Source organism: Macaca nemestrina, chromosome 4 (genome assembly GCF_043159975.1).
Source record: "Macaca nemestrina isolate mMacNem1 chromosome 4, mMacNem.hap1, whole genome shotgun sequence".
In the NCBI taxonomy this organism is placed as follows: Eukaryota; Metazoa; Chordata; class Mammalia; order Primates; family Cercopithecidae; genus Macaca; species Macaca nemestrina.
Genome location: NC_092128.1, coordinates 2,417,624 through 2,444,982, shown reverse-complemented (window position 1 = coordinate 2,444,982; position 27,359 = coordinate 2,417,624). Strand labels below are relative to the sequence as shown.

The 27,359-nt window shown below is 47.2% G+C and overlaps 1 protein-coding gene and 1 long non-coding RNA gene across 9 annotated transcripts in view; one reads left to right on the top strand and one right to left on the bottom strand.

The window, feature by feature from the left end:
- Positions 1–564, bottom strand: part of LOC105474973 (limb development membrane protein 1) — a 212,401-nt gene extending 211,837 nt beyond the window's left edge. The window contains exon 1 of one of the 6 annotated variants that reach the window (XM_071094175.1): positions 310–564. In XM_071094175.1, coding sequence (XP_070950276.1) covers positions 310–375 — 66 coding nt within the window. In that variant the 5' untranslated portion in view covers positions 376–564. The remainder of the gene's footprint in view (positions 1–309) is intronic. The other 5 variants (XM_071094177.1, XM_071094178.1, XM_071094183.1 and 2 more) reach the window with 5 other exon arrangements.
- A 130-nt stretch (positions 565–694) lies between these two features.
- Positions 695–27,359, top strand: LOC139362672 (uncharacterized). 3 transcript variants are annotated; one of them, XR_011621811.1, is made up of 4 exons: positions 695–1,025; positions 2,784–2,864; positions 12,215–12,998; positions 25,758–27,359. It is a non-coding gene; the product is annotated as an uncharacterized lncRNA (long non-coding RNA). The 3 variants fall into 3 exon arrangements; XR_011621809.1 differs by lacking the exon at positions 25,758–27,359 and having other exon boundaries at positions 12,215–24,336; XR_011621810.1 differs by lacking the exon at positions 25,758–27,359 and having other exon boundaries at positions 2,784–2,871; positions 12,215–24,336.

Here is a 27,359-nt window from a genome sequence, read left to right as displayed (position 1 = left end):
GAGGAAGCCTCCGGGGTCCCGGAGCGCGGCGCGTACCGCAGCCCTCCCGGCGGAAAGGGAAGGGCAAGACCCGGGCCGCGGGGCAGGGGCGGGGTCCGGGCTGGAACGAGGGAGCGGGAGGGGGCAGGGGAGGCAGGAGCGGAGCGGGGGGCAGGCAGAGGGAGGGGAGGGAAGGGGTGGGGAGGGAGAGCGGCAGAGGCCCGGGCGGGAGGCGCGGGGCGCAGGCCCGGAGGTGAGGGGCCCGGGGGCAGGGACAGGGGGCCCGGGCAGGCGCGTGGGGCTGTCAGGGCTGCCTCGGTCCCCACGCACCGTGGACTCCCGCACTTGGCTGTGGAAGTGCTGCTCCCGCGCCGACACCTCGTCCTGCCCTTCCATCCTCCTTCATGCCCGCCGCCGCGCCGCCCGCGTCCGCGTGCTCCGCCGCACCATCGCCCGCCTGCCGCAGGGGCTCGGACGGCCGCGCCGGGGACCGGGACCGGCACGGGCCCGCGAGCCGCGGTTGGAACAGGTACCGAGACCACTACACCCGCCGCCGCCTCAGCAGCCTCAGGCAAGCTGCTCTGGTTGAGGGAGGGCGGGCGCCGCGCAGCCGGGGGCGGGGCGGGGGCGGGGCGGGGCGGGGAGGGGGCGGTGCAGGTACACGTCAGACGAAAGGCGCCGATACGTCAGAGAAGCGCGCCCCGCGGTCTTCCGGGCCGCTGGGCCGGGAGGTGCCGAGGGGGCGGGGTCCAGCCGCGCCCTCAGGAGCTACCCCGGTTAGGGAGGTGCTGTCCTGGCGTCGGGTGGGGACGGGGAGCGCGTCGAGGGTGCTGCGACTTCTGCCCACCTGGCCCGGCCTCAGTCTCTGAGTTCCTGTTCCTCACAGGAGCTAATTATTTATGACAGCTGCAAGGTGCCCCTCCCCCAGTTACTCAGTGCTTGGCACTCAGCACCCCTTAACTCAGCACTCAGTACCGCACTCAGCCTCTGAGGACCTGGGCAGAGGGAAGCAGGGAGTCTCCTGCGGAAACTCTTGCTCTGCCAAAGTAGGTTGAAAGGTCGGAAATCGGTGGTTTTGGGCCGGGCTTTGGGCGGCAACCCAGCTTCTCTGGGCCTGATAAGGGTCTTGGGCTGTCCCACCTGGAAAACTCAGATAACCGAGCTGGCGAGGCCCTTGTCAAGTCCTTCCGGTAGCTCGGTCACTAGGGTGAGTTTTATGACCCTCAGTGGACCCTAAACAGCACGTAATATATGTATTTGTCACCGCCAAATATATCAAACACAATGATTCACACTCCATTCCCCATTATCTTTCTTTTTGCTATAACATTTGAATTTAAGGGAATGTTTATAATTTTACCTTGGGATTTATTTGGCTACGAGGAAGTCATTTAAATTGCTAGTGGCTGTGATTTTTGTTTTTGGCATCTTTGAGAATTCTTAGGAAGTGTGAAAATCTACAAATTGTTTTCAAATCTCATTTAGATTTTTTTTTTTTTTTTTTTTTTTTTTGAGACGGAGTTTCACTCTTGTCGCCCAGGTTGGAGTGCAATGGCGATCTCGGCTCACTGCAATGTCTGTCTTCTGGGTTCAACTGATTCTCCTACCTCAGCCTCCTGAGTAGCTGGGATTACAGGCGCCCATCACCACGCCCGGCTAATTTTTGTATTTTTAGTAGAGACAGGGTTTCACCACGTTGGCCTAGCTGGTCTGGAACTACTGACCGCAGGTGATCCACCCACCTCGTCCTTCCAAAGTACTGGGATTACAGGCGTAAGCCACCGTGCCTGGCCGTTACTTAGATTTTTATGAATCTAAATTTAGCAGTTAATGAAGTTGGTGCAAAGTTTTTCAAAGACATATATATGGTAATTTAAATGTTGCCATTTCTCTTCACAATTTTGAGTTAAAATTTTTTCACAACTCAAACTTGCTATGGTGCTTGGCGAAGTTGGAGGCCCCGAAACATTGTTTCTATGAGTTCACTATAGCTGAACATTGTGGTGGTGGGAAAACTTAGAGAACCTGAGGCTTGTTCTCAGCATGTGCCCTGCTGCCACAGGCTGATTGATCATAATCCAAGAACAACTGTCAACTGGTTGAATTCAATGTTCACCTTTATTTTTTAGAATGTTTTGGAGCCCTAAAAAACCTGGATAATTTCTGGGTTAATTCTGAAGGGCAAGCAGATTAGATTTTAAAGTGTACAGCATTTAAACACAGATTCCGGAAAGTGATGCATGCAATATTTGTCATCTTTTTAATGCAACACTCCAACCATGTAGACCTTTCGATTTTCTTTTATGCAGTCATCCCTAGAGGCTTACGCACCACTGATACTTGTAACACTTAACCCAGGGTAGCAGACTTCAACAATGGGCCATGTACTCACCACTCCCTATACGCTCACCCCTCTGCCATCTAGCTTTGTCCTTCCTCCCAGCAAGAAATGGACTCTGCTTTCCAGCCCTGGAATCAGCCTGGCTGGGTGACCTGCTCTGGCCAGTGGGACATTAGAAAATATGAAACTATAGGAAAGTGCTTGTGCGTTAGGACTTGCCCTTTCTTACGGACTCTAGGGACCCTCAATGGCCACTGGCCACTGCATCATAAGCCCCAGCCCAGCTGACGATAGGTGACCTGGTCATCTCCATCAGCCCAGCCAACACCCTCTTTTCCACATCCCTAAACGCTGTTGTATAAGACCACATGGGCCATTGTAACGGCTTTGGCTTTTTTTCTGGGAGAGGTCAGGAGCTACTGTGAGTTACTGACAGGTGCTATGTGATCTGACTGTTGCTCAGGGCCTGGACAGCGAATGAGGAAGACTTACTGCAGAAATTCAGAGCCTAGCAACCTGGACCAGGGTGGAGGCAGCAGATGAGGTGAGAGGTAATCAGATTCTGAATGTATTTTGAAAGGAGGATTTCTTATCACATGGGGGATGTGGTCAGAAAAAGAGAAAGACAGAGAGCTCCGAGTCTTCTGGCCTTAGCAGCCAGAAGGACAGTTGCATCACCAAAGAGGGGGAAGGCTGCAGTTAGAACAAGTTTTGGAGAAAAGACACAGAGTTCGGGCCGGGCGCGGTGGCTCAAGCCTGTAATCCCAGCACTTTGGGAGGCCGAGACAGGCGGATCACGAGGTCAGGAGATCGCGACCATCCTAGCTAACACGGTGAAACCCCGTCTCTACTAAAAAATACAAAAAAAAACTAGCCGGGCGAGGTGGCGGGCGCCGGTAGTCCCGGCTACTCAGGAGGCTGAGGCAGGAGAATGGCGGGAACCCGGGAGGCAGAGCTTGCAGTGAGCTGAGATCCGGCCACAGCACTCCAGCCTGGGCGACAGAGCAATACTCCGTCTCAAAAAAAAAAGACACAGAGTTCTTAAAATGTGATGATGACACCTTCTGGCCACCAAAATATGCTGTGTGGATATGAAGTTTCATCTCATATCAGAAGAATATGGCTGGCAATAAACATTTAAAAATATGTTTCATCTCATCAATACCCAGGACATGCAAACTGAAACCTAAATGAAGTAGCTTTTCACTTTCATTGGGTGGACAAAATTTTTTTAATTTGACAATATTGAATGTCACAAGAATGTGGAACAGTAGAAATTCTATACCACTGGAGGTAGTGTGAACCAATGTAACATCTCAGTAAATAATTGGGCATTATCCGGTAAAGCCGAAGATAAGCAATGAGCAGCTGCACTCCTACCCATACATCCTAGAAAAGCTTGTGAGCATGTACACCAAGAGATGTGAACGAGAATCCCCACAGCTGCACCACTCGAACCAGCAGAAGTCTACAAATAGCCCAGCTGTCTATCCACGGTAAAATGGATAACGAAACTGATATGTTCATGCGACAGAATGCGATTCTGAAAAATTAGTGAACAATAGCTGCAAGCAGCAATACAGATGCATCTCTAAAACAAAGTGTGGACGAAAAGAAAGTACCAGAAGAAGACACCCAGTGACTCCATTTAGGTAAAGTTCAAAACCACACAAAACTATATACTATTATATTATTCCATTCTCACACTGCTACAAAGATCCTACCCAAGACTGGGTAATTTATAAGCAAAGGAAGTTTAATATACTCACAGCTCCGCATGGCTGGGGAGGTCTCAGGAAACTGACAATCATGGCAGAAGGGGAAGCAGGCATGTTTTACATGGTGGCAGAGGAGGTGGGAGAGGGTGCAGGGGAAGTGAGGAAGTGGGGAAGAGGGGCAGGGAGGGGGGAAAAGAGGAGGGAAGAGGGGATGGAGGGAGGAAAAGAAGAGACAGGGGGAGAAAGAGCGAGAAGGAGGAACTGTCAAACACTTATAAAACCATCAGACCTCATGAGAACTCAGTACCATGAGAACAGCATGGGGCAAACTACCCCCATGATCCAATCACCTCCCTTCCTCGACATGTGGGGATTACAGACCCCTTGCTTGGTGTTTAGGCTAACATGCTCCATTTAGCAAGGGGTTATGTTGCAGTAGAGAACCCACAGTTTAAGCTATCAGGAAATGGTAAACCCTGCACACATGGTGACTACAATTGGAGATGAGATTTGGGTGGGCACACAGACCCAAACCATATCAACTATTTGGGCATACAACCATGCAGTAGAACTATAAAGAAAAGCCAAGGAATGATAAAACTCTAAGAGAGAGGTCAGAGAAGGGATTGGTGAGAGGCTTTCAAGGGCCACAAAGAGAATGATAATGCTGTATTTCTTAAACCAGAGTGGAGGAGGTCCACAACCCTATCTTGCATTGTTATTCTTTATACCTATGCATTATCTGTCATGCATAAACAGCATTTATTTAATATTTAATAAAGTAACTGTTTCAAGAAGCACAATTTCCTGGTAGCCTAAACCATGGCTTCTCTACCACAACTTAACCCCTCGCTAAATGGAGCACGTTAGCCTAAACGCTAAGCAAGGAATCTGTAAACCAGGTTCCAGTTCTGTGGTAAATTGCTGTGTGACCTTCCAGGTCTCCATTCAATTAACAATGCCTGAGGTTCCTTCCAGCACTAATACTGTATTTGTTGTCTTAAAAATTAACTTGGAAGGCCGGGCGCGGTGGCTCACGCCTGTAATCCCAGCACTTTGGGAGGCCAAGGCGGGCGGAACACGAGGTCAGGAGATCGAGACCATCCTGACTAACACTGTGAAACCCTGTCTCTACTAAAAAATACAAAAAATTAGCCGGGCGAGGTGGCGGATGCCTGTCATCCCAGCTATTCGGGAGGCTGAGGCAGGAGAATGGCGTGAACCCGGGAGGCGGACCTTGCAGTGAGCAGAGATCACACCACTGCACCGCAGCCTGGGCAACAGAGCAAGACTCCGTCTCAAAAAGAAAAAGAAAAATTAACTTGGAGCTTGGCGCAGTAGCTCACTAATGTAATCCCAGCACTTTGGGAGGTCAAGGTGGACAGATCACGAGGTCAAGAGATTGAAACCATCCTGGCCAACATGATGAGACCCATCTCTACTAAAAATACAAAAATTAGCCTGGCATGGTGGCACACACCTGTAGTCCCAGCTACTGGGGAGGCTGAGGCAGGAGAATCGCTTGAACCTGGGAGGTGGAGGTTGCAGTGAGCTGAGATGGTGCTACTGCACTCCAGCCTGGTGACAGAGCAAGACTCCGTCAAAAAAAAAAAAAAATTGGAAACTTTCCATGCAAACCCACGTTTCTGTTGGCATTTGTGTGGGTTAGAGGGGAGGAGGCGATCATGAGCATCAGTTGCTTAGCGCCAAACCTGAGAGTCATCCTGAATTCCATACTTTCCCTAACAACGCACACCCCATCCATCAGCAATTATTTTTTTATTCTACCACTAAAATATGTCTGGAATTCAGCCACTCTTCCACATCGCCTTTGCCACTCTCCTGTTCCAACCAGCCTCATGCCTCAGTGGCCTCTGGGCTGGTCTCCCTGCATCTACTCTTCCCAGACCCTCACCATCTTCTCCCTCCCATCATCCATCCCGAGTGATAAGCATGTAAATTAGTTGTGTTCCCCAACCTGAAGGCTTCCCATATCACTTACACTCAAACTCTGATCCCTAACCAAGACCTATGGTCCCTGACAGAGACCATAGGACCAGCCTCTGCCCACCTCTCCAACCTTGTCTTCTGCTGTGCCCCCCACTGCCTTTGTACTGTGCCCTCTGCCCAGGATGCTCTCCCTCCCTCTCCTTATGACGTAAAGGTTAATACTGTAGAGAGGGCATTTTCGACCCTGAGCTGAGGGAGCACCTGAACCCAGCCCAGCTATGCCGGCTCACTTCACCTTGCATTGTCTTCAAGACAGGACCCTAGAAGTTATTAACACATAGGGGCCAGGTGCGGTGGCTCACACCTGTAACCCCAGCACTTTGGGAGGCCGAGACAGGCAGATCATGAGGTCAGGAGATCGAGACCATCCTGGCTAACACAGTGAAACCCCGTCTCTACTAAAAATACAAAAAATTAGCTGGGCGTGGTGGCGGGCTCCTATAATCCCAGCTACTTGGGAGGCTGAGGCAGGAGAATGGCATGAACCCGGGAGGCGGAGCTTGCAGTGAGCCGAGATGGTGCCACTGCACTCCAGCCTGGGCGACTGAGTAAGACTCCATCTCAAAAAAAAGAAAAAAAAAGAAGTTATTAACACATAGGTGTGTTTTTTGTCTGCCCTAGTCATGGCAAGGACTTTATCCTGTTCACTGTTTTTTCCAACACCAAGCACAGGGCCTGGCACATGATAGGAGGTTGATAAGCCTTTGCTGAATAAATAAAGAGTCATACGTGTGAATGTGGGGGGTGGTAGTGGGGAGCTAGCTTTTGTGGAATTTAACTACTGTATTCCAGGCACTTCCCATGCATTATTTAATTTAACCATCACAGTAGCGCAGTGAAGTAGGTGCTGTTGGCTCCATGTTACCATTGAAGACACTGAGGCTCAGAGAGGTTAAGCAACCTGACCTGGTTTACACATCAAGATTTGAACCTAGATTCATTGACTCATTAACACCTGCTTTTCTCATAGTTCCATTGCTGTCTGCCATGCCGTAAAACAAAAACAATTGCATCACCATGCATGACACATAGTAAAACATCCAGGTCCCTCTGTTGGAGATTCTGCCCTGACAACCCACCTCCCCTTCCCCAGTGAATTCTTCTGTAATTCTGAATGTGCTTGAGTGGAGTATGCAACCAAGCATACAAATGAGTCCGAGCTCACTCTCTGCCCCTCAAGTTCCAGGAATGGTGCTTTAAGGCTCTCCAGAGGAATAGGACTAATTAGGGAGTGGAGGTGTAGAAAGAGAAGGTGGGAGAAGGATGTAGAATTGGCCCACAGGATTCTGGAGGCTGAGAAGTCCTAAGATTTGCAGATGGCAAGCTGGAGAGCAAAGTATAAGTTCCAATTCGAAAGCCAGCAGGCTCGAGATCCGAGAAGAGCTGATGGTTGAGTGTGAGGCCAAAGGCAAGAAAAGACTAATGTGTCAGCTCAAGCAGGAGGAGCTCCCCCTACTCAGGGGAGGGTCAGTCTCTTTGTTGTGCTGAGGACTTCGACCGGTTGGATCATGCCCACCCACATTGGGAGGGCCATCTGCTTTACTCAGGACTCCAATTCAAACATTAATCTCCAGAAGCACCCTCACAGACACACCCAGAATATTGTTTGACCAGCTATCTGGGCATCCCATGGCACAGTGAAACTGACACATAACATTAACCATCACAAGTAGGGACCCCTGTTTTTATTCTCTTCTTCTTAATAGGCTTGGGGAGAAGTTGGCCTCTTGTGCTTCTAACTCATCAGCTGTTGCTTGTGGGAGCTACTACCTACTTGGGATGGCTCAGGGCACTGCATTACGCCTTCCAGGCAATTATACGAGGTACTGCTTGAGCTTAAGCAAACTGAGAGAAGATTTAGGACGCTTTCTAAAGGTAATATCATAAATAGACATTTATTCCAATCATTTGGTTTTTTTGAGATGGAGTCTCTCTGTGTCACCCAGGCTGGAGTACAGTGGCGCAATCTTGGCTAACTGCAACCTCCACCTCCCGGGTTCAAGCGATTCCCCTGCCTCAACCTCCCAAGTAGTTAGGATTACAGGTGTGTGCCACCACGGCCAGCTCATTTTTGTATTTGTAGTAGAGACGGGGTTTCACCTTGTTGACCAGGCTGGTCATGAACTCCTGACCTCAGGTAATCCACCTGCCTCAGCTTCCCAAAGTGCTGGAATTACAGGCATGAGCCACCATGTCCAGCCTTGATTCCAGTCATTTTTATTGGCTCATCATATATCATCTTCAGTCATACATCATCTTCCTAAGCTTTACTTATCTATCTTGATTCTTTTTTTTTTTTTTTCTGAGACGGAGTCTCACTCTGTCACCCAGGCTTGGAGTGCAGTGGCGCAATCTCGGCTCACTGCAAGCTCCGCCTCCCGGGTACACGCCATTCTCCTGCCTCAGCCTCCCGAGTAGCTGGACTACAGGCGCCGGCCACCGCGCCCAGCTAATTTTTTGTATTTTTAGTAGAGACGGGGTTTCACCGTGTTGACCAAGATGTTCTCGATCTCCTGACCTCGTGATCCTCCCACCTCGGCCTCCCAAAGTGCTGGGATTACAGGCGTGAGCCACAGCGCCCGGCCTCTATCTTGATTCTTTTTCTTCCAACTTCAACACACACAATTTAGGAGGGAAATGAGTCAAAATGGGGTGGGGCAAGGGAAGGAACAGTCCAGCAAACCTCTTTGTGCCACAGAAGGAACTATAATGTCTCTGGAACAGTCAGGAATCACAGATGTGTGAAGCCTAAAGGACCCTGGGGATCTCCTAGCCCTATTGCAACCAAGTCCCAAAGAAATTTAGGGACTTTCCTAAAGAGACACACATTAGTGACCAGGGTAACCCAGGCTTGCTGACTTCCAGCCCATCACTCTTCCCCTCGTTCCCCATTCCCACTAGAGGAGAACTTAGTGCCTTCCCAGCTTCTGAACCCACTCCTTCCTCCGGTCCCCTCACCGTCCAGGCCACACTCTCCTGTGTGGACACTCATCCACACAGGGTCACAACTGCACTTTGTTGGAAGGAAACGGCTTGAAATGCAAATTCCATGTGTTACGCTCCAGCCTAGTGTCATGCCTGCTTTCATTTCTCAAATAGTTTTGTTTTACCACCATTTTTATGGCCATTCTGCCTTTCAAGCTTTTATCTTTTAGTTAAAATAACAAATATTTCTGAGCACTTAGTATTTGCCAGGCACCGTTCTTTCATTTTTAATTTTTAAAAAATATTTTGTGGAGAGATAAGTGTTGCCATGTTGCCCAGGCTGGTCTTGAACTCCTGGACTCAAGCAGTCCTCCTGCCTCAGCCCCTAAAAGTGCTGGGATTACAGGCATGAGCCACTGCACCTGGCCTTTTTCTCTTTTTTTGAGACAAAGTCTTGCTCTGTTGCCCAAGCTGAAGTGCAGTGGTGCAATCATAGCTCACTACAACCTCGAACTCCTGGGCTCAAGTGATCCTCCCACCAGGCACTGTTCTAATTGCCTTACATGTATTATCCAATTGCACGTTCATCACCATTCCATATGTAATTACTGATTATACTCACAGTACAGTTTAAAAATCCAAGCACAGAGAGGTAGTAATTTGCTTAAGGTCACACAGCAAGCCAATGAAGGAATTAGAATTGAAACCCAGGCTGTCTATTCCAACACTTCTAACCACTATGATACATGGCCTCTTAACATATAATGTTCCCTGAGTAAAGAACTGTATAAAGCAACAGAGATTATGAGCTAACTCAACTGTTCCATTTTCTTGGTGTAGACTAAACGTGTAACTGCCTCATTTTTGCCAATGATTTGAGGCACCTGAGCTGCAAAGGAAGTGCGTGTCTGATATTTTCAGCTTCTGTTGTGGGATGGAGTCCCTGCTTCATTAGCTGTGGATTTCCTTGACACACAAGGTGGCTTCAGGTATAGTTTCAGCCAAAAAGAATGACATGGTCCAAATACAAAGTCTTCTGAGGATCCAGTATAATCCAGGTGTAAAATCTAGACTCTCTAAATAAATGAATGGACTTTCGGAATTTGGAAGCAGTAACCAGTCAGTACTGTGCTGGAGACCGCTTGTACTGGCCTGCGAGAAATGGTCATTAATTTTTAGGAATTATGCAAGCCAGTTCTTAAATATAACCATTACTTAAAGTTAAATTATGCAAACTTACACGTAGTTTTTGGGGGATTTTGTTTGTTTGTTTTTTGAGATGAAGTCTCGCTCTGTCACCCAGGCTGGAGTGCAGTGGCATAATCTCAGCTCACTGCAACCTCCACCTCCCGAGTTCAAGTGATTCTCCTGCCTCAGCCTCCAGAGTAGCTGAGATTACAGGCGTGCACCACCACACCCAGCCAATGTTTCATATTTTTGATAGAGACGGGGTTTCACCATATTGGCCAGGCTAATCTCGAACTCCTGACCTCAAGTAGTCTGCCCACCTCGGCCTCCCAAAGTCCTGGGATTACAGACATGAGCCACGGTGCCCAGCCTTAAGTTATATTTTTAAAAGGTAATAAATGCTCTGACTCCATCATGTCCTGCTTGTGTTAATTTTTTTTTTTTTTTTTTTTTTTTTTTTTTTTTGAGACGGAGTCTCACTCTGTTGCCCAGGCTGGAGTGCAGTGTCACAATCTCCGCTCACTGCAAGCTCCATCGCCTCCCGGGTTCATGCCATTCTCCTGTCTCAGCCTCCCGAGTAGCTGGGACTACGGGCACCCACCACCACGCCCGGCTAATTTTTTTGTATTTTTAGTAGAGACGGGGTTTCACCGTGTTCGCCAGGATGGTCTCGATCTCCTGACCTCGTAATCCGCCCGCCTGGGCCTCCCAAAGTGCTGGGATTACAGGCGTGAGCCACCGCGCCCAGCCGTGCTTGTGTTATTATACTTTACTCTTGTGGCCACTTCCATCAGCTGTCTATGACGGTGTGCTCCTCCACACTCAACATCAGCACATTTGGTAGCTAGAATGGGCCACAGCACAGAAATCAGTCAGTGATACAAATCAGGGCCCCCTTCCCCCACTTGAAGAGCTGGTTATTAAATAATTACAGCGCACCATGGGAGCCAGCAACTGTTTTAGAAAGAGCCTCAAATGAAGATGTTCCACACTGTGGGGTAATGTTGAACAACCAGATGATAAAAGGTGAAAATTGAGGAGACTGGACAAGACTCTCACGTGGGGGTTGGTCATCCCACATGTCTGCAGAGGCAAATCAAGGGGATTACTAGAGGGAAAACAGGAATTTTTCTCAGGAAAACAGTTCTAAATTCACGAAGATACAACTAAGTTCAGAAACATGCATTACTTTTACACCAATCCGAAGTTCTTGCTAGTCATACACATGACTGTCGATTTCTGAAAGGGGTGTGATATGGTTTGACTATGTCCCCACCCCAATCTCATCTTGAATTATAGCTCCCATAATTCTCATGTGTTGTGGGAGGGACTCAGTGGGGGGATAATTGAATCATGGGGCGGGGGAGTCCTCCATACAGTTTTCGTGGTAGTGAATAAGTCTCACAAGATCGGATGGTTTTATAAGGGGTTTCCACCACTGCACTCCAGCCTGGGTGACAGAGCGAGAATGTCTCAAAAAGTATATAAATAAATAAATAAATAATAGAACCTACAAAGTGCAATGACACTGTAAAAGTTGGCTGTTAGTAATAGTATCAACGTCATCATCACCATTATTGTTATCATCTAAAAAACCAAGATCTAAGCATGGATTATGCTTATATTTACAAATTGGGTTATATATCTATGTGATGCTTACACATTTTTTTTTTTTTTTTTTTTTTTTTTTGAGATGGAGTCTCGCTCTGTCGCCAGGCTGGAGTGCAGTGGCGAGATCTCAGCTCACTGCAACCTCTGCCTCCCGGGTTCAAGTGATTCTCCTGCCTTGGCCTCCCAAGTAGCTGGGACTAGAGGCCTGCACCACCATGCCCAGCTAGTTTTGGTTTTGTGTGTGTGTGTGTGTGTGTGTGTGTGTGTGTGTGTATTTTTAGTAGAGATGGGGTTTCACCATGTTCACCAGGATAGTCTCGATCTCTTGACCTCGTGATCTGCCGGCCTCGGCCTCCCAAAGTGCTGGGATTACAGGCGTGAGCCACTGCGCCTGGCCCAACGTTTCTAAGGAATTCATGACAAACTTGTAACTTTTACGCAGGGATGCTTAAACGAATACTTAAAATGGAGGAGAGGACCTCTACTTTGCAAAGAAATTCTGTGACTGTCTTATCCGTGAGTCAAGATTTACAAGAACTCATCAGAAGAAATGGGTAGACATGAAACTGGAATTAGCTTGAGGAGAATTACAGGGTATCATGGGGAATTTAAGTCCACGGATAAAAATAATGTCACCCTCCTGAATATTTCAACCTTTTACAACCTATCACCACTTCAACCTTTGGTGTCAGTCTCTGATTTTAACAAGATTTTATCTTAGGACTAATGATACAAATTTCACCCGTCCCTGACTAACTCTCATTGAAATATAGAGAAACAGATGATCAAGACTCTGCTAGCAGGAGAAAAAGAGAGAAAAGAGAGATGAACAAGTCTTGTGTGACCAGAAGCTTATCAACCTTGTATGCTGTTGGCTTAGTTTAACATTTACAGCAGATGATAGATCCCTGAATTGTGTTCAGATCACACAGTAAGGTGTCAAATGACCTCACGAAACCAAGACGGCACTGAACCGCAAGGTGAGAGATTGTACAGACATCATTTAAAGGTTTGTGTCCCCACTTAAAGGTTTGTGTCCCCCTTTGGCCGTCCAGACATGAAAACTTCTTATCTGGGTGTGACTCAGATACCACTCTGGAGTAGGCTGACTTTGTAACTCGGGAGCGCACAGAATGGCAGGAAGCAAAGCAACAGTCAGAGGAACAACCTGGGCCAACGTGGCACGAGATCAAAGAGGAGCACAGGACATGCTGAGCCCAGAGGGGGTGAGTCAGAGGGAGAAGAGGATGTTTTCTTGTGGTCACTGCAGACGCAGGTTTTGTTATGAGCACTAGGTGAGCTGAAAAGCCCTCATCCTGATTCTAGGTCCGCAAGCCAAGAAGGTAGAGCAGGTTCTCGTGGGGCTCTGTCTCCAGAGACCTTGTGTGAGCTTAGTCATGAGAGGCCCAAAGCTAACATTTAGATCCTGCTGCTCCAGGAAAGGGAATTAAGGGCTTTAAAAATGGATGCTGAATTGCCTGAACCCGGGAGGCAGAGGTTGCAGTGAGCCAAAGTCACACCGTTGCACTCCAGCCTCGGTAACAAGAACAAAACTCCGTCTAAAAAAAAAAAAGCATATGCTGAGGCCAGGCTCACTGCTACCTCCGCCACCTAGGTTCAAATGATTCTCCTGCCTCAGCCTCCCGAGTAGCTGGGATTACAGGTACCTGCCACCATGCCTGGCTAATTTTTTTGTAGTTTTTGTAGAGACAGGGTTTCACCATATTGGTCAGGCTGGTCTCAAACTCCTGACCTCAGGTGATCCACCTGCCTCAGCCTCCCAAAGTGCTGGGATTACAGGTGTGAGCCACCACGCCTGGCCTTGGGCATGGTGGCTCTTGCCAGACATGGTGGCTCATGGTGGCTCATGCTTGTAATCCCAGCACTTTGGAAGGCCAGGACAGGAGGATCACTTGAGGCTAGGAGTTCCAGGCCAGCCTGGGCAACATAGTGAGACCCCATCTCTACAACATAAAAATTAAAAAAAAAAAAAAAATTAGCTGAGTGTGATGGCACATGCCTGTAGTCCCAGCCACTCAGGAAGCTGAGGCTGGAGCATGACTTGAGCTCAGCAGTTCAATACCACAGTGAGCTGTGATTGTGCCACTGCACTCCAGCCTAGGTGACAGAGCCAAACCCTATCTCTAAAAAAACAAACAGAGAATGGATGCTGAACTTACACTTTTTTACGCTAGCTCTTATTTTTATTTAGTTGTTCTTGTTTTTGTTTTTGTTTTTGTTTTGTTTTGAGACGGAGTTTTGCTCTGTCGCCCAGACTGGAGTACAGTGGGTGGCACAATCTCGGCTCACTGCAGGCTCCGCCTCCCAGGTTCACGCCATTCTCCTGCCTCAGGCTCCCCAGTAGCTGGGACTACAGGCGCCCGCCACCACGCCCGGCTAAATTTTTGTATTTTTAGTAGAGACAGGGTTTCACCATGTTAGCCAGGATGGTCTTGATCTCTTGACCTCGTGATCCACCCGCATTGGCCTCCCAAAGTGCTGGGATTACAAGCGTGAGCCACTGCACCCGGCCTTATTTATTTAGTTATTTTATTTTATTTTTTTTGAGATGGAGTTTCGCTCTTGTTGCCCAGGCTGGAATGCAATGGTGTGATCTCTGCTTACTGCAACCTCTGCCTCCCGGGATCAAGCAATTCTCCTGCCTCAACCTCCCAAGTAGCTGGGATTACAGGTGCCTGCCACCACGCCCAGCTTATTTTTTGTATTTTTAGTAGAGAGGGGGTTTCACCATGTTAGCCAGGCTGGTCTCGAACTCCTGACCTCAGGTGATCCTCCTACCTTGGCCTCCCAAAGTGCTGTGATTACAGGCATGAGCCACCATGTCCAGCCTATTTTTATTTTCTTTTTGGGACGGGGTCTCACTCTGTTGCTCAGGCTGGAAGGCAGTGGTGCAATCTCGGGTCACTGCAACCTCTGTCTCCAGGTTCGAGTGATTCTCCCACCTGAGCCTCCCACCTGATCCCAAGTAGCTGGGATCAGGCACGTGCCACCACACCTAGCTAATTTTTTGTATTTTTACTATAGATGGGGTTTCACCATGTTGGCCAAGCTGGTCTTGAACTCCTGACCTCAAGTGATTCGCCCACCTCAGCCTCCCAAAGTGCTGGGATTGCAGGCATGAGCCACCGTGCCTGGCCACTACACTGGCTTTTAAATATACTTTCTAGAGGGGAAATGATGGAAACAAGAGGAAGGCATACTTAAGAATTCAGTCTTTCTCCCTTCAGCCTCAGTTCTGTTCTCTAGATGCAACCAGGACTAAGGGTTTCTAGCCATTCTTCCAGAATTTTCTACACATATATAAGCATTTTTTAAAGTACACAATTGAGATCTGTTTTGCCACTTACATTTTTACTTAATAATATATCTTGGCTGTCTGACCATATCATTACGTACAGGTCCTTTCCATTCCTTTGCTCCTTGGTTAGTGGTCCCCTGACTAGTACGTGCTGCATTTACTGCACCAATCTTCCATGAATGGGCGTTCAGATTATTTACAGTTTTGTTCTGCTTTGCAGCCCTCTTCTAACAATGCTGTCACGTATATCTTTGCATGTATTTCCTTGTGTACTTGGTACAGCTTTTGGCGGGGGGTGGACACGCCCCTGGTATGAGGTGGAAGCAGCCAGATCTTTTAGATAAGGTGCCACTGTGCCCAGGGTCATGGCATGGCAGCAGCCCAGGATTAGCAGAGGATTCCAAGAGCTACCTGCTAGGGACAGAGTCAGAGCTGGTAGTGAAAGGAGCGGGTGGTATTTTCTGTCTCACGTGACACTGGGCCAGGTGGGGAGAGGCAGTGTCTGTAAAGACCTCAGGAAATTCACCCAGGAGAACATAAGCCTCATCCAGGCCTCCCCTGGGACTGCAAGCCCAGCACCAAGCCCTAGAACAGCCCAGTGAACTGAGGGTAAACGCAGCACCCCTGGGAGGGGCTGGGCCAGCTGGGAGTCTTCCACAGCCCTGGGCGCTTTGGAAAACACTGAGCGGTACCTCCTGAGAGCCCAGGCCCCTTGCTGGGTGGCCAAGGGTTCCTGGCCTGAGCACCCCACCCAGAAATGAGCAGACAGAGGCAAAGGGGCAGCTGCCCAGGTTGGGGGTGAATCCACTGAGCGTCTCCCTTGTTCTCAGGTCAGAGTTTCCTGGTTACTCCCACGTGTTTATTTTTCCAGATGAATTTTGTATCATCTTCATTACCTTACCCACTCCTCCCCCAACATCCTCTATTTGATCGGAAGTGAATCAGGGAGAATTGGCATTTTTATAACATTTGAGTCTTCATAGCCAAAACAAGGAATGTTTTTATTTAAATGAACTGACACCCTTTTTAAATTTGTTATTATTATTATTAAGACAGCATCTCTCTCTGTGGCCCAGGCTGCACTGCAGCAGTGCAACCTCACTGCAGCCCTGATCTCCTGGGCTCAAGCGATCCTCCCATCTCAGCTTCCCGAGTAGCCGAGACTACCGGTGAATGCCACCAAGCCTGGCTAGTTTTTTTTTCATTTTTATTTTTATAGAGACAAGGTCTTGCCATGTTGTCCAGGCTGGTCTTGAAGACCTGGCCTCAAGTGATCTTCCTTCCTCAACCTCCTGAAGTGTTGGGATTATAGGCATGAACCACTACACCCTGTGACTTATTTATTTATTTGAGACAGAGTCTCGCTCTCTCTCCCAGGCTGGAGTGCAGTGGCATGATCTCGGCTCACTGCAACCCCCACCTCCCGGGTTCAAGCCTTTCTCCCACCTTAGCCTCCCGAGTAGCTGGGATTACAGGTGCTCGCCACCACACCAGGCTAATTTTTGTATTTTTAGTAGAGATGGGGTTTCACCATGTTGACCAGGCTGGTCTCGAACTCCTGACCTCAAGTGATCCGCCCGCCTCCCAAAGTGTTGGGTTTACAGGTACGAGCCATCACACCCAGCTGACATCTTTTTTTAATCAGCTGTTGGCTCTTGGGTTATAAGCCAAGACAGTGGACAAAAGTATTTGAAGAGTTTCTCTAGGAATAGGATTTCTCCCTCTCTCCACAATCTTTTCTACCAATGGCAGGTCACACCTGCAGGGGCAGCTTTGCCTCCTACACACCAACTGGGCTCACTGTCACAGCAAAATGCTGCTGTAAAAGAACCAGGTCCCAACTCTTGGCCATATCCTCCCAGGAACGAAGCAGGTGCCTCTGCCAAGTGTTACTTAAGGAGTTGGAAGGGCTCATTTAGGCAACTTGTAAACCTTGACAGAAGCATCTTGGCCACCTTTATGCACTCTTACACTGCGGCATTCCCAAACATCCTCCTGCTAATGTTCCTGTTTTACAGCATTTTAAAACCAATTTTCAAGTGAGTGTCATAAAATCACTCTATACAGGAAGTCAGCTCCATAATCTCCATGACATAAACTTTAAAAGCAAGATGTAAAATGCTGTTGGGATGCTCTGACATGCTTTTACACTGTGCTCATTTGTAAATTTATTAGCAAATCATTAGGATATCAAACTCCACATCCGGGAACTGCTTACCAATTGTAGTAGGAGACATGGTTAGGTTTTGTGACCTGGCAGGATGTGGAAAAATCATTCAATCTGTGCATGACTTGCTAGTTTCCTAAGAGTTTGCTTTCTGGGAAGGTTTCCATGACAAACACAAACAAACCATTAGCCTGAGAACCTCATGTTGCTTTGTGATTTAATATGCTGTATGACACAATAAGAAGTTCCTATCCTTGCCTCTCTTTTTATGCTTATGACTTGTCTTCATAAGCATAGCATGATTCTCTAAGGGCAGAAACCATACACTGTGATTTTTATTTATTTATTTATTTATTTATTTATTTATTTATTTATTTTTGGGACGGAGTCTCTCTCTGTCGCCCAGGCTGGAGTGCAATGGCGCCATCTGCAACCTCCGCCTCCCGGATTCAAGTGATTCTTCTGCCTCGGCCTCCCAAGTAGCTGGGATTACAGGCACCCACCACCACACCCCGCTAATTTTTGTATTTTTAGCAGAGATGGGGTTTCACCATGTTGGTCAGGCTGGTTTCAAACTCCTGACCTCGTGATCTGCCAGCCTCAGCCTCCCAAACTGCTGGGATTACAGGTGTGAGCCACCGTGCCCAGCCTGCACTGTGATTTCTTCTATGCAGCTCCGAACATACTTCTCTCATGGTTCTCAGGAAATACTTTTTGCAGACAATGACTGTGAGTCCACAGTAACAGACTCATAGAAATGGCTTACGTGGGCCAGGTGCGGTGGCTCACGCCTGTAATCCCAGCACTTTGGGAGGCTGAGGCGGGCAGATCACCTGAGGTCAGGAGTTCAGGACCAGCCTGGCCAACATGGCGAAGCCCCATCTGTACTAAAAATACAAAAATTAGCCAGGCATGGTGGCCTGTGCCTGTAATCCCAGTTACTTGGAAGACTGAGGCAGGAGAACCCCTTAAACCCAAGAGGCAGAGGTTGAGAGGTTGTAGTGAGCTGAGATCCTGCCACTGCACTCCAGCCTGGGTGACAAAGCAAGACTCCATAAATAAATAGACAGGCTTCAATGCAAGAACCGTGCACAGGCGTGCTTGCTTGCTTTGCCAACTGCATTTGTCTGATGTGAGCAGTATGTGCCCGGCCTTGCAGTGTTAAAAAACAACAACAACAACAAAATCACCACACACACGTGAACAGAAGTTGGGGGTCTCTCTCCCGGGGACAAGGGCTGGAGTTCCGTGCGTCCCTCCGCCTGTCCTCATAGTTACTGTGCCTGCTAGAGGGAAGGCGCTCCTGTATGTTCCCGGGAAGTTGCTGCAATGCAGCCTGAGCGCCAGCGGGGCTAGGGGGCGCTGAGGCTACACGGGACGTCGGCGACTCAAAGCGCCAGGCCCGGCCACCGTGCGGAACGCGCGCGGGTCACACACGCCCCCGTGCGGAACGCGCGCGGGTCACGATTCGTTCTCCCCTGCTCCCCGGGGCCTCGGAGCCATCTCTCTTTTCTTGAAAGGCCTCCAGGTCTTGAGTGCCATCATGAATTAGAGTATGGGGTATTTTGGACCAGAGGTAATGTTATTCATCCTACTTTACACTTAATTTTTCTTTCTTTCTTTCTTTTTCTTTGCATTAATTTTTCTTTAACCCTGGGCTTATTTAGACTTGAAACGATCTCAGGACTGTGTCGTTCAATGTCATCCATGACAGTATTACAGATGAGAAAACTGAGGCTCCTGGGCCCTCCTCAATGCTCCACAGATTCTCTAGAGGTGAACGAAGCATAACAAAGTGCAGTCCTTCTCTGGGGAATGGGCCTTAAAATGAGAATTTACCCCAATTTATTATCACCTCCCAAACTGGACCTTAAAAATTTATCACTAATCTTGTTTGACTTTTATGTGGTATTCTATAGCCCACAAAGTACATGTTGTCCACTATTTAAATTCACAATAACTCAACAAGATAAGCGAGGATTATCATTTCTAACAGAGGAGGAAACTGAAATACAATAAGGTTAAATAACTTACCCAGGGTTTCACAGCCAATAAATGGCAGAGCCAGCTCTAAGCTTCGGATCTCTGCTCTCCGCCCAGAGGTCTCTTTTCTACTCTGCATAGCCACTCCAGTACAGAGAGAGAGAGAAAGTTACAGATACAGATACAGATAGGGATGCAGATAGAGATAGAGATAGATGTAAACACATAATTATAATTATAGATATGGAGCAGAGTGCAGTGGCTCATGGCTGTAGTCCCAGCACTTTGGGAGGCTGAGATGGGAGACCAGGAGTTCAAGACCAGCCTGGGCAACAGAGTAAGACCTCATCTCTACAAAAAATAATAATAATTATTATAGATATGGATACAGATATTATAGATATGTTTATTGCTGTGGTTATGGATATAGATGCATAGTTATAGATAGATGAGATATAGATGGAGAAACAGAGACATCTGGCTATAGAGATAAATATCCAGTACCCCTTTGAGTTATAGCCAAATTAAAACTATTATGCAGCTAGAAAGCACCTGTCCACACATTCCATATCCCGGTTGTCCCCTTGGGCCCCAGAAGGTCTTGTTTAAGGGAGACGATGTTTTGATCATAGAAAAGATCTCTGCAATGCTGAGGAGTTCCGTGATTGCTGGTTCCTAGATTGAAATGGTTGATAAAACTTCCCTTTCTCTTGTTCACCAAAATCAGCTTTTTCTATAACTGGGAAGTCTGGGAGCTTCCTGGGACAGTCTGGGATATTAATATATAGACAGTCTTGCTTTGTCTTTATATACATGAAGATGAAAGGTAAAACTCAAAAAAATGAATGCTAAAATTGTTTCTTATGTCTTTTATTATTATAAAAATTAAATTACAATTTAGGAGCTCCTATACGTTTCCAACTGTGGTAGATTTTAAGGTAATTATGTATCTCTTCAGTAATGTATTTGCAATCAACTTACTGCATAAAAGGCTTGCTTGTGAATTCAAGATTATTTGTAGATTTATAGCCCTTTCAAGTGAAAAGGGGGTTTTTCAGAAGTACTTCCGATTTCCAGTGTCTGGTGAATCTTCCATTCGCCATCAATAATGACACCTACAGAAATCCTCTTTCATATAAATCCAGCCTGACATTCCTGTAATGCACCGCCAAGGAGTGCTCTGAGGGCGAGAAGTAATATCTGTGTGAATTATATTAAGCCAGCATGTGAAAAAACATTCATCCCGCAATTTATGAATTCAGAATGCTCCTAGAACGTGTTTTGGTATTCTAAATAGAGGGAGGGTTTTTTTTTCATTATTATTATTATTAGATGGCTGTCTTGATAAATGTTTATTGCAGGCACTATGAAAACTGCTGATTTGAAAAAAGTATTTTGTAATCATTTTTTTGGCCTGACTCTAATGTTTACTCTTCACATTATTAAAATTGTATGGCTCTATTATCTGTCAAAGGTTTTTTTGTGTTGTTTTTTCAATGTAAAGATTATGTTAATGGCATCATTTGTGACCTTAGAATTTGGCTTAATCTATAATCATGCTGAGCACCTCGATGTCAATGTACCTCTTGGCCACTGCTTGACTTCAGTCTGTTAAGGAAGATTTGGAAAGGTTCTGAGTAGGTGGCAGAGATCCAGTTAAAGATATTATATTATATTACATTATAATGTTATGTTATGTTGAATTGTATTACTTTCTGTTGTGTTATGTTAGTGTGTTATGTTACGTTGTTTTTTGTTTTGTTTGTTTGTTTGTTTGTTTTTTTGAGATGGAGTTTCACTCTGTTGCCCAGGCTGGAGTGCAGTGGCACAATCTTGGCTCACTGCAACCTCCGCCTCCCGGGTTTGAGCAATTCTCCTGTCTCAGCCTCCCAAGTAGCTGGGATTGCAGGCATGCACCACCATGCCCGGCTAATTGTTTTTTCTTTAGTAGAGACGGGATTTCACCATGTTCGTCAGGCTGGTCTCGAAATTCTGACCTCAAATGATCCACCTGCCTCGGCCTCCCAAAGTGCTGAGATTACAGGCATGAGCCACAGGGCCCAGCCCCATTACATTGTTATATTATTTATATTGTATGGCCTAAGACCACAGAGCTATAGTTGCAATACAGGCAAATAACAATTTTGTCAGCGTTACTCTGTAGATAATTAAGGATGGAGTAAGTATTCAGGCTAAATGATACATTTTGTTTACAGTGTCTAAATTCACTAGATAATTACCATTCTCTCACTTTCTATCCTAATCATTAAAATGTGGGCGTTTTTTTGTTTTTGTTTTTGTTTTTTTTTTTTGAGACGGAGTCTCACTCTGTTGTGTGCCCAGGCTGGAGTGCAATGGCGTGATCTTGGCTCACTGCAAGCTCCACCTCCCGGGTTCAAGTGATTCTCCTGCCTCAGCCTCCAGAGTAGCTGGGATTACAGGTGCCTGCCACCATGCCTGGCTAATTTTTGTATTTTTAGTACAGACAGGGTTTTACCACGTTGGCCAGGCTGGTCTTGAACTCCTGACCTTATGTGATCCACCCACCTCAGCCTCCCAAAGTGATGGGATTACAGGTGTGAGCCACCACACCTGGCCAGGTTTTAATTTTTCATTTGGCTGTTTTACAAGTTAAAGGTTGAGACTTCAAAACTTAGCCTCCTGCTTTCAGGTAAGTGTGTGAGTGTGTGTGTGTGTGTGTGTGTGTATGTATGTGTGTGAGTGTGTGTGTGAGTTTGTGTGTGTGTGTGAATGCTTACAGACCTCAAGGAAAAGAAATTCTATTTAATACAACAAATCTTGGTAACCAGCCCTGGCATCATCAACTTTAATTCATCCAAACACTGAAGGAGCAGATGCTCTTACTTCTCCTCTCAGGTAGTACGTTTAATTCTAATAGTGATGTCTGCACAGCTTAGCTCCTGATATGAGTCTAAAGGTAGGTAGACTTTAATCTGAAATTTGAATAATAGTTACCAGGAAAAGCATGCAAATAAGCATGTAGCGTTAACTGAGGAATCATTTCTGAAGTCACTGAGTGCATTTCTGTAGTTAGATCATTGAAAAGAAACCATGCACCATTCTATTTCCGAAAGATTTATTTCAGAAGCATTAGAAATCTTAGCCAGTACAAATCAGATTAATTTGAGAATTAGCAGGGATAAACTTTATTCTGAAATCATGAATGTTCTAATTAAGTTCAAATGTGGTTAATTCCTCTTAGGCATGTTACAATAATAAGTAGTGGACTTGATGCGGGGTGAATATCCTTGATCCCTGTCAATAATTAAGTTGGTTGGCATAATGTCTAACGTTGTAAAAACCCCAATCTTCCACTTCTGTCTCATTAGCAAAAATAAATAGGCTGGTGTTAACTGCACAGACTAATACAGGCATTCAGTATCGTTCAAGGACACGCCAAAGGAGGTCCAGGGTGCTTGTTGGCCGACAGTTGTTTATTCAGCTTGGTTTTCTTTTTCCCAAAAAGAGAGTGAGAAAAAGGGGTGAGATTAGCAGCTCTCACACATTCACATTACTGGGCGACCTGGTCACTCGCCAAGGGGCAGAGACAGGAATTGGTTCTGTGCAGCATGAGTAGGTCGGGCACCTAGGTAATCCTTCGCCCACAGGACCACACCACCCTCCCCCAGCGAGAGGAACCAGAGCCACAGGAAAGGGAAGCCCCACCCAATCAGTGCTCGAGGCCCGGCCCACGGGGAGCACTGGGTGGCCTGGCCTGAGAAAGCCCCTTGTGCCCTTTGGGTGGCAGCAGCAGGTACCCATGGGAGCTCCAGCAGCACCAGACAAACCAAGCGGACCCAAGATAGCACCACGAAGGCTCTGAACGTCAAATTGTCGCTGGAAGCACGGCCTGCACAAGTGGGCCACGATCCTCACACTAAACCTAAACAGGGTGACCAGCTGCAAAAAGAAAAGATTTTTAAAATAGGACCCAGAGACCTTCCTTTTCCTCAGGAGTTTTCCAACTCATACTTGATTGAAACAAAAATGTTAGCAGCATCTGAGACTCAGGACAATGATATTTATGAGCCGGGAAGGTAAAGGAACCTGCATGCAGTAAGTTCCACACCTCGCCTGAAGTGGGAAAAGGCCACAGCACGCAGCACTCACTGAGTGGTTACCAAAAGAAACCAGCTCCGAGCTATAACGTGGCTCATACTACATTTTGGAAAAGCACACATATTGAAATTTGTGTTATTTGTGCTATCATGTGTGCTATCATAAAGACCTGATGCCTGGTGGAACCACGTTTAAAATGTGTGTTCTGAAAAACTCCTCTGCTGCTTCTTCCTCTGATTTAACATCAGGTAAACCTGCAAATGCACACATTTCATCCCCTTGTGAGATGTAGTCAGTGCGCGGTACATCTACATTTTACATAGAATAAGGTGATTACCAAGATGGCACCATGGATAAAGGAGACTACCTGTGTTAGCAGTTGTGACTTTTCTTTTTTTTTTTTTTTTTTTTGAGATGGAGTCTCGCTCTGTCAGACTGGAGTGCAATGGCGTGATCTCAGCTCACTGCAACCTCTGCCTCCTGGGTTCAAGCGATTCTCCTGCCTCAGCTTACCGAGTAGCTGAAATTCCAGGTGCCTGCCACCACGCCTGGCTAATTTTCTACATTTAGTAGAGACGAGGTTTCGCCATGTTGGCCAGGCTGGTCTCGAACTCCTGACCTCAGGTGATCCACCTGCCTCGGCCTCCCAAAGTGCTGGGATTACAGGCATGAGCCACCACTCCCGGCCATTACTTTTCAGATGTTATCTAATAAGCCGCCATTCTAAGGGGCCAGCACATCATTGTCTGCTCTTTATTCCAACCATGTTCTGCCATCTGAAGAAAGAATGGATTCTGCTAAGTTGGCACCGAGAAGCAAAGATACTGCAAAAAGTGGGAGACTAGAGAAATAGGCCTGGGACACTCACCAGAAATGGAGACCAGGGCAGCAGCCCTCCAAATGGCAGTCTGCTTAATCAACGCATAAATGCTCTGGATTAACATTCCGTGACAAAGTAACATTCAACAGCAGGAGAAAGGAGACAGAAGAAAGGGTTAACAGGCCGGGCGTGGTGGCTCACACCTGTAATCCCAGCACTTTGGGAGGCCGGGGCAGGTGGATCACCTGAGGTCAGGAGTTCGAGACCAGCCTGGCCAACGTGGTGAAACCCCATCTCTACTAAAAATACAAAAATTAGCTAGGCATAGTGGCGGGTGCCTGTAATCCCAACTACTTGAGAGGCTGAGGCAGGAGAATCACTTGAACCCAGGAGGCGGAGGTTACTGAGCTGAGATCACACCACTGCACTCCAGCCTGAGCAACAGAACGAGACTCAATCTGAAAAAAAACATAAAATAAAATAAGGGGTGGTGGTGGTGGTGGTGGTGGTGGTGGTGGTGGTGGTGGTGGTGGTGAACAAACCAGCCCAGAAACTGTAATGAAGACAGAAAGAATCTCCTGGTCTGGTCTGCACCAGGCAGTTGTGGTCTTGCACGGAAGTCTTTGATGTGGCAGAGCCTTTGGGGCCGATGCCAGGTGATCATGAGTGACGGCAAGATAGGGTCTGTCAAGATGGCTATATCTAGCTGGTTAGGTCCTGCTCGTTCATGGCCACGGAGCCCTGTGGCAAAGATGCTGGTGGAAAAGTATGCTTGGTTACGTCCTTATCTGGTTGGATGTAGACTTCATTGATCAGACACAATATCTGGTCCTTGTTGGCAAAGTGCCTTTTGAAATGTAAGATGGAGTCTTTTTCTAAGATGGAGTCACTTATGTCAAGGTGCTCTACACATGGGGACAATTTCAATGGAGAAGATTGAGAAATAAAAATAGGGCTGGGCGCAGTGGTTCACACCTGTAATCCCAGCACTTTGAGAGGCTGAGGCGGGTGGATCACCTGAGATCAGGAGTTCGAGACCAACCTGGCCAACATGGTGAAACCCCGTCTCTACTAAAAATACAAAAATTAGCTGGGTGTGGTGGCGGGTGCCTATAATCCCAGCTACTCGGGAGGCTGAGGCAGGAGAATCACTTGAACCCGGAGGCGGAGGTTGCAGTGAGCTGAGATCATGCCACTGCAGTCCAGGTTGGACGACAGAGCAAGACTCCGGCTCAAAAAATAAAAAATAAAAAAAATCGAAGCCCCCAGCTGACTGAACACACCGTGTGTTGGCGAAGGGGAGAAGACTTGGATGCCATGAAGGGTTGGGAATTGGTCCCTCTCCCTCACTCGCCGTCCTTAGGCTCTTGTCCCTAAGGGCTGAAAGAAACAGATCCTTTCAAAAGGCTCCTCCCAGACAGCCTGGGTTGATTACTGATCTGCCCAGGTACAGAACAAAGACAAGATGAGATCAATTGTTCCTTCACCCCTCCCTGAGCGGTTCCTTTTCTTCAAATGTTTGCCTTATGTTGTGTAAAATGTAGATTTACTTGGCACTAACTACAGTCTCACAAGTATATACTCGTTTGTCTCTTTGCCACCCCCCACCTTTGAAGGAAACTATAGAAATGCAAAACCTCCTGAGAACCTCTTTGAAAAAAACAGCCACAGATGTGTCTGTGATGGGTGTGCTTCCTGGGAGTGCCCTCAGCTGGCTCAGTAACCCTGATGATCTGAGACTTATGCCTCAGTCGCTCATTTTGGTTGTGAAGATGAAAACAGCTCTAGAGACCGATGGTGGTGATGTTTGCTCAGCAGTAAGAATGGATTTAAAGTCACAGAACTATACACTTGCAATGGTTAAAATGGTAAATTTGATATTAGGTATATTACCACAATAAAAAAAAATGTCACGACAACATCTATCTGTAGCATACTGAACTATTTCTGGGAAAAAATTCTATGTCAGAGATTTCGCTCCAAAATAATCCAAAGAGAAAGGGAAAGATGGAGGGGTGGGTGGGGTATGGATGAGGCTGGATGGGTTGGTTGATCATTGGTTAAGCTGAGTGGTGGGTATTTGGGGGCTAATTATATGGTTCTCTCTACTTTTGTATGTTGTAACATTTTCATAATAAAAAGAAATAAAATGAGTCTGTCCGTTGTTTTCCAGCTATAGAAGGTTTCTGCTGTAATTCACTGTAACCCTGGGGGCTGAGGTTGCACAAGTTTTAAACCTAGAGTTTTATTTGTAACAATCTTACCCATAGCAAAGAAAAAAATTTTTACTAAAAAGTGGACAAAGGATTCTTGTTAGAGAGTGGGAATGTTCACTAAGAATTTGGAAATTCAGGAAATGAGATTTCTCTCTCAGAGTTATACTGTAAAATCAATACTGGCTGATTGGGAAAGAGATATCCAAAGGACTCACGCTGTTCTGGCACTTGCAGGAGAAAATACAGCTGCTCTGACTGGTGGGAAGGGCCAAGACCCAGAACAGACCACAGAGGGCTCGGCAAGCACCTTTCTTCCTCCGTGAGCCTTGAGGGTTTGGGAGTGTGGGGGGTGGTCTCTGTGGCTGTGCAGTGAGTCTGTGTCTGCTCATGAGTCCTTCTGGTTTGCATTACCTAGGCCAGGTGGAGGAGATGAAGGAATCCTCCAGAACAGGTAACTATAAACTAACTGAATATGTTACTATATCTAAATAACCAATGCATTATGAACCCAAAAGGGGTTTATGGTCAATGAAAGCTTAGAGGAAAGTCTGCCCAGGCGCTGCCCGCATGCTGCAGGCTCACCCGTGGGCTCCAGGTCTTACTCAGCCCGCCCTCATGGTTCATCCCGTGGGGACAGGAGAACCAGAGGCTGCAGGTGGTGGACACAGGCACTGTGGGGCCCCTGGCAAGGCCTTGTGGGCAAGCTTCGCACAGAGACCTGCACACAAGCCAGGCGTGGTGGCATGTGCCCGTGGTCCCAGTCACTCAGGAGGCTGATGAAGGAGGATTGCTTGAGCCCAGGAGTTCAAGGCTGCAGAGAGCTATGGTCACACCACTGCACACCAGCCTGGGCAACAGAGGAGACCCTGACTCTTAAAAAAAAGAAAAAAGGCCAGGCACGGTGGCTCATGCCTGTAATCCCAGCACTTTGGGAGGCTGAGGCAGGCGGATCACGAGGTCAGGAGATCAACACCATCCTGGCAAACACGGTGAAACCCCGTC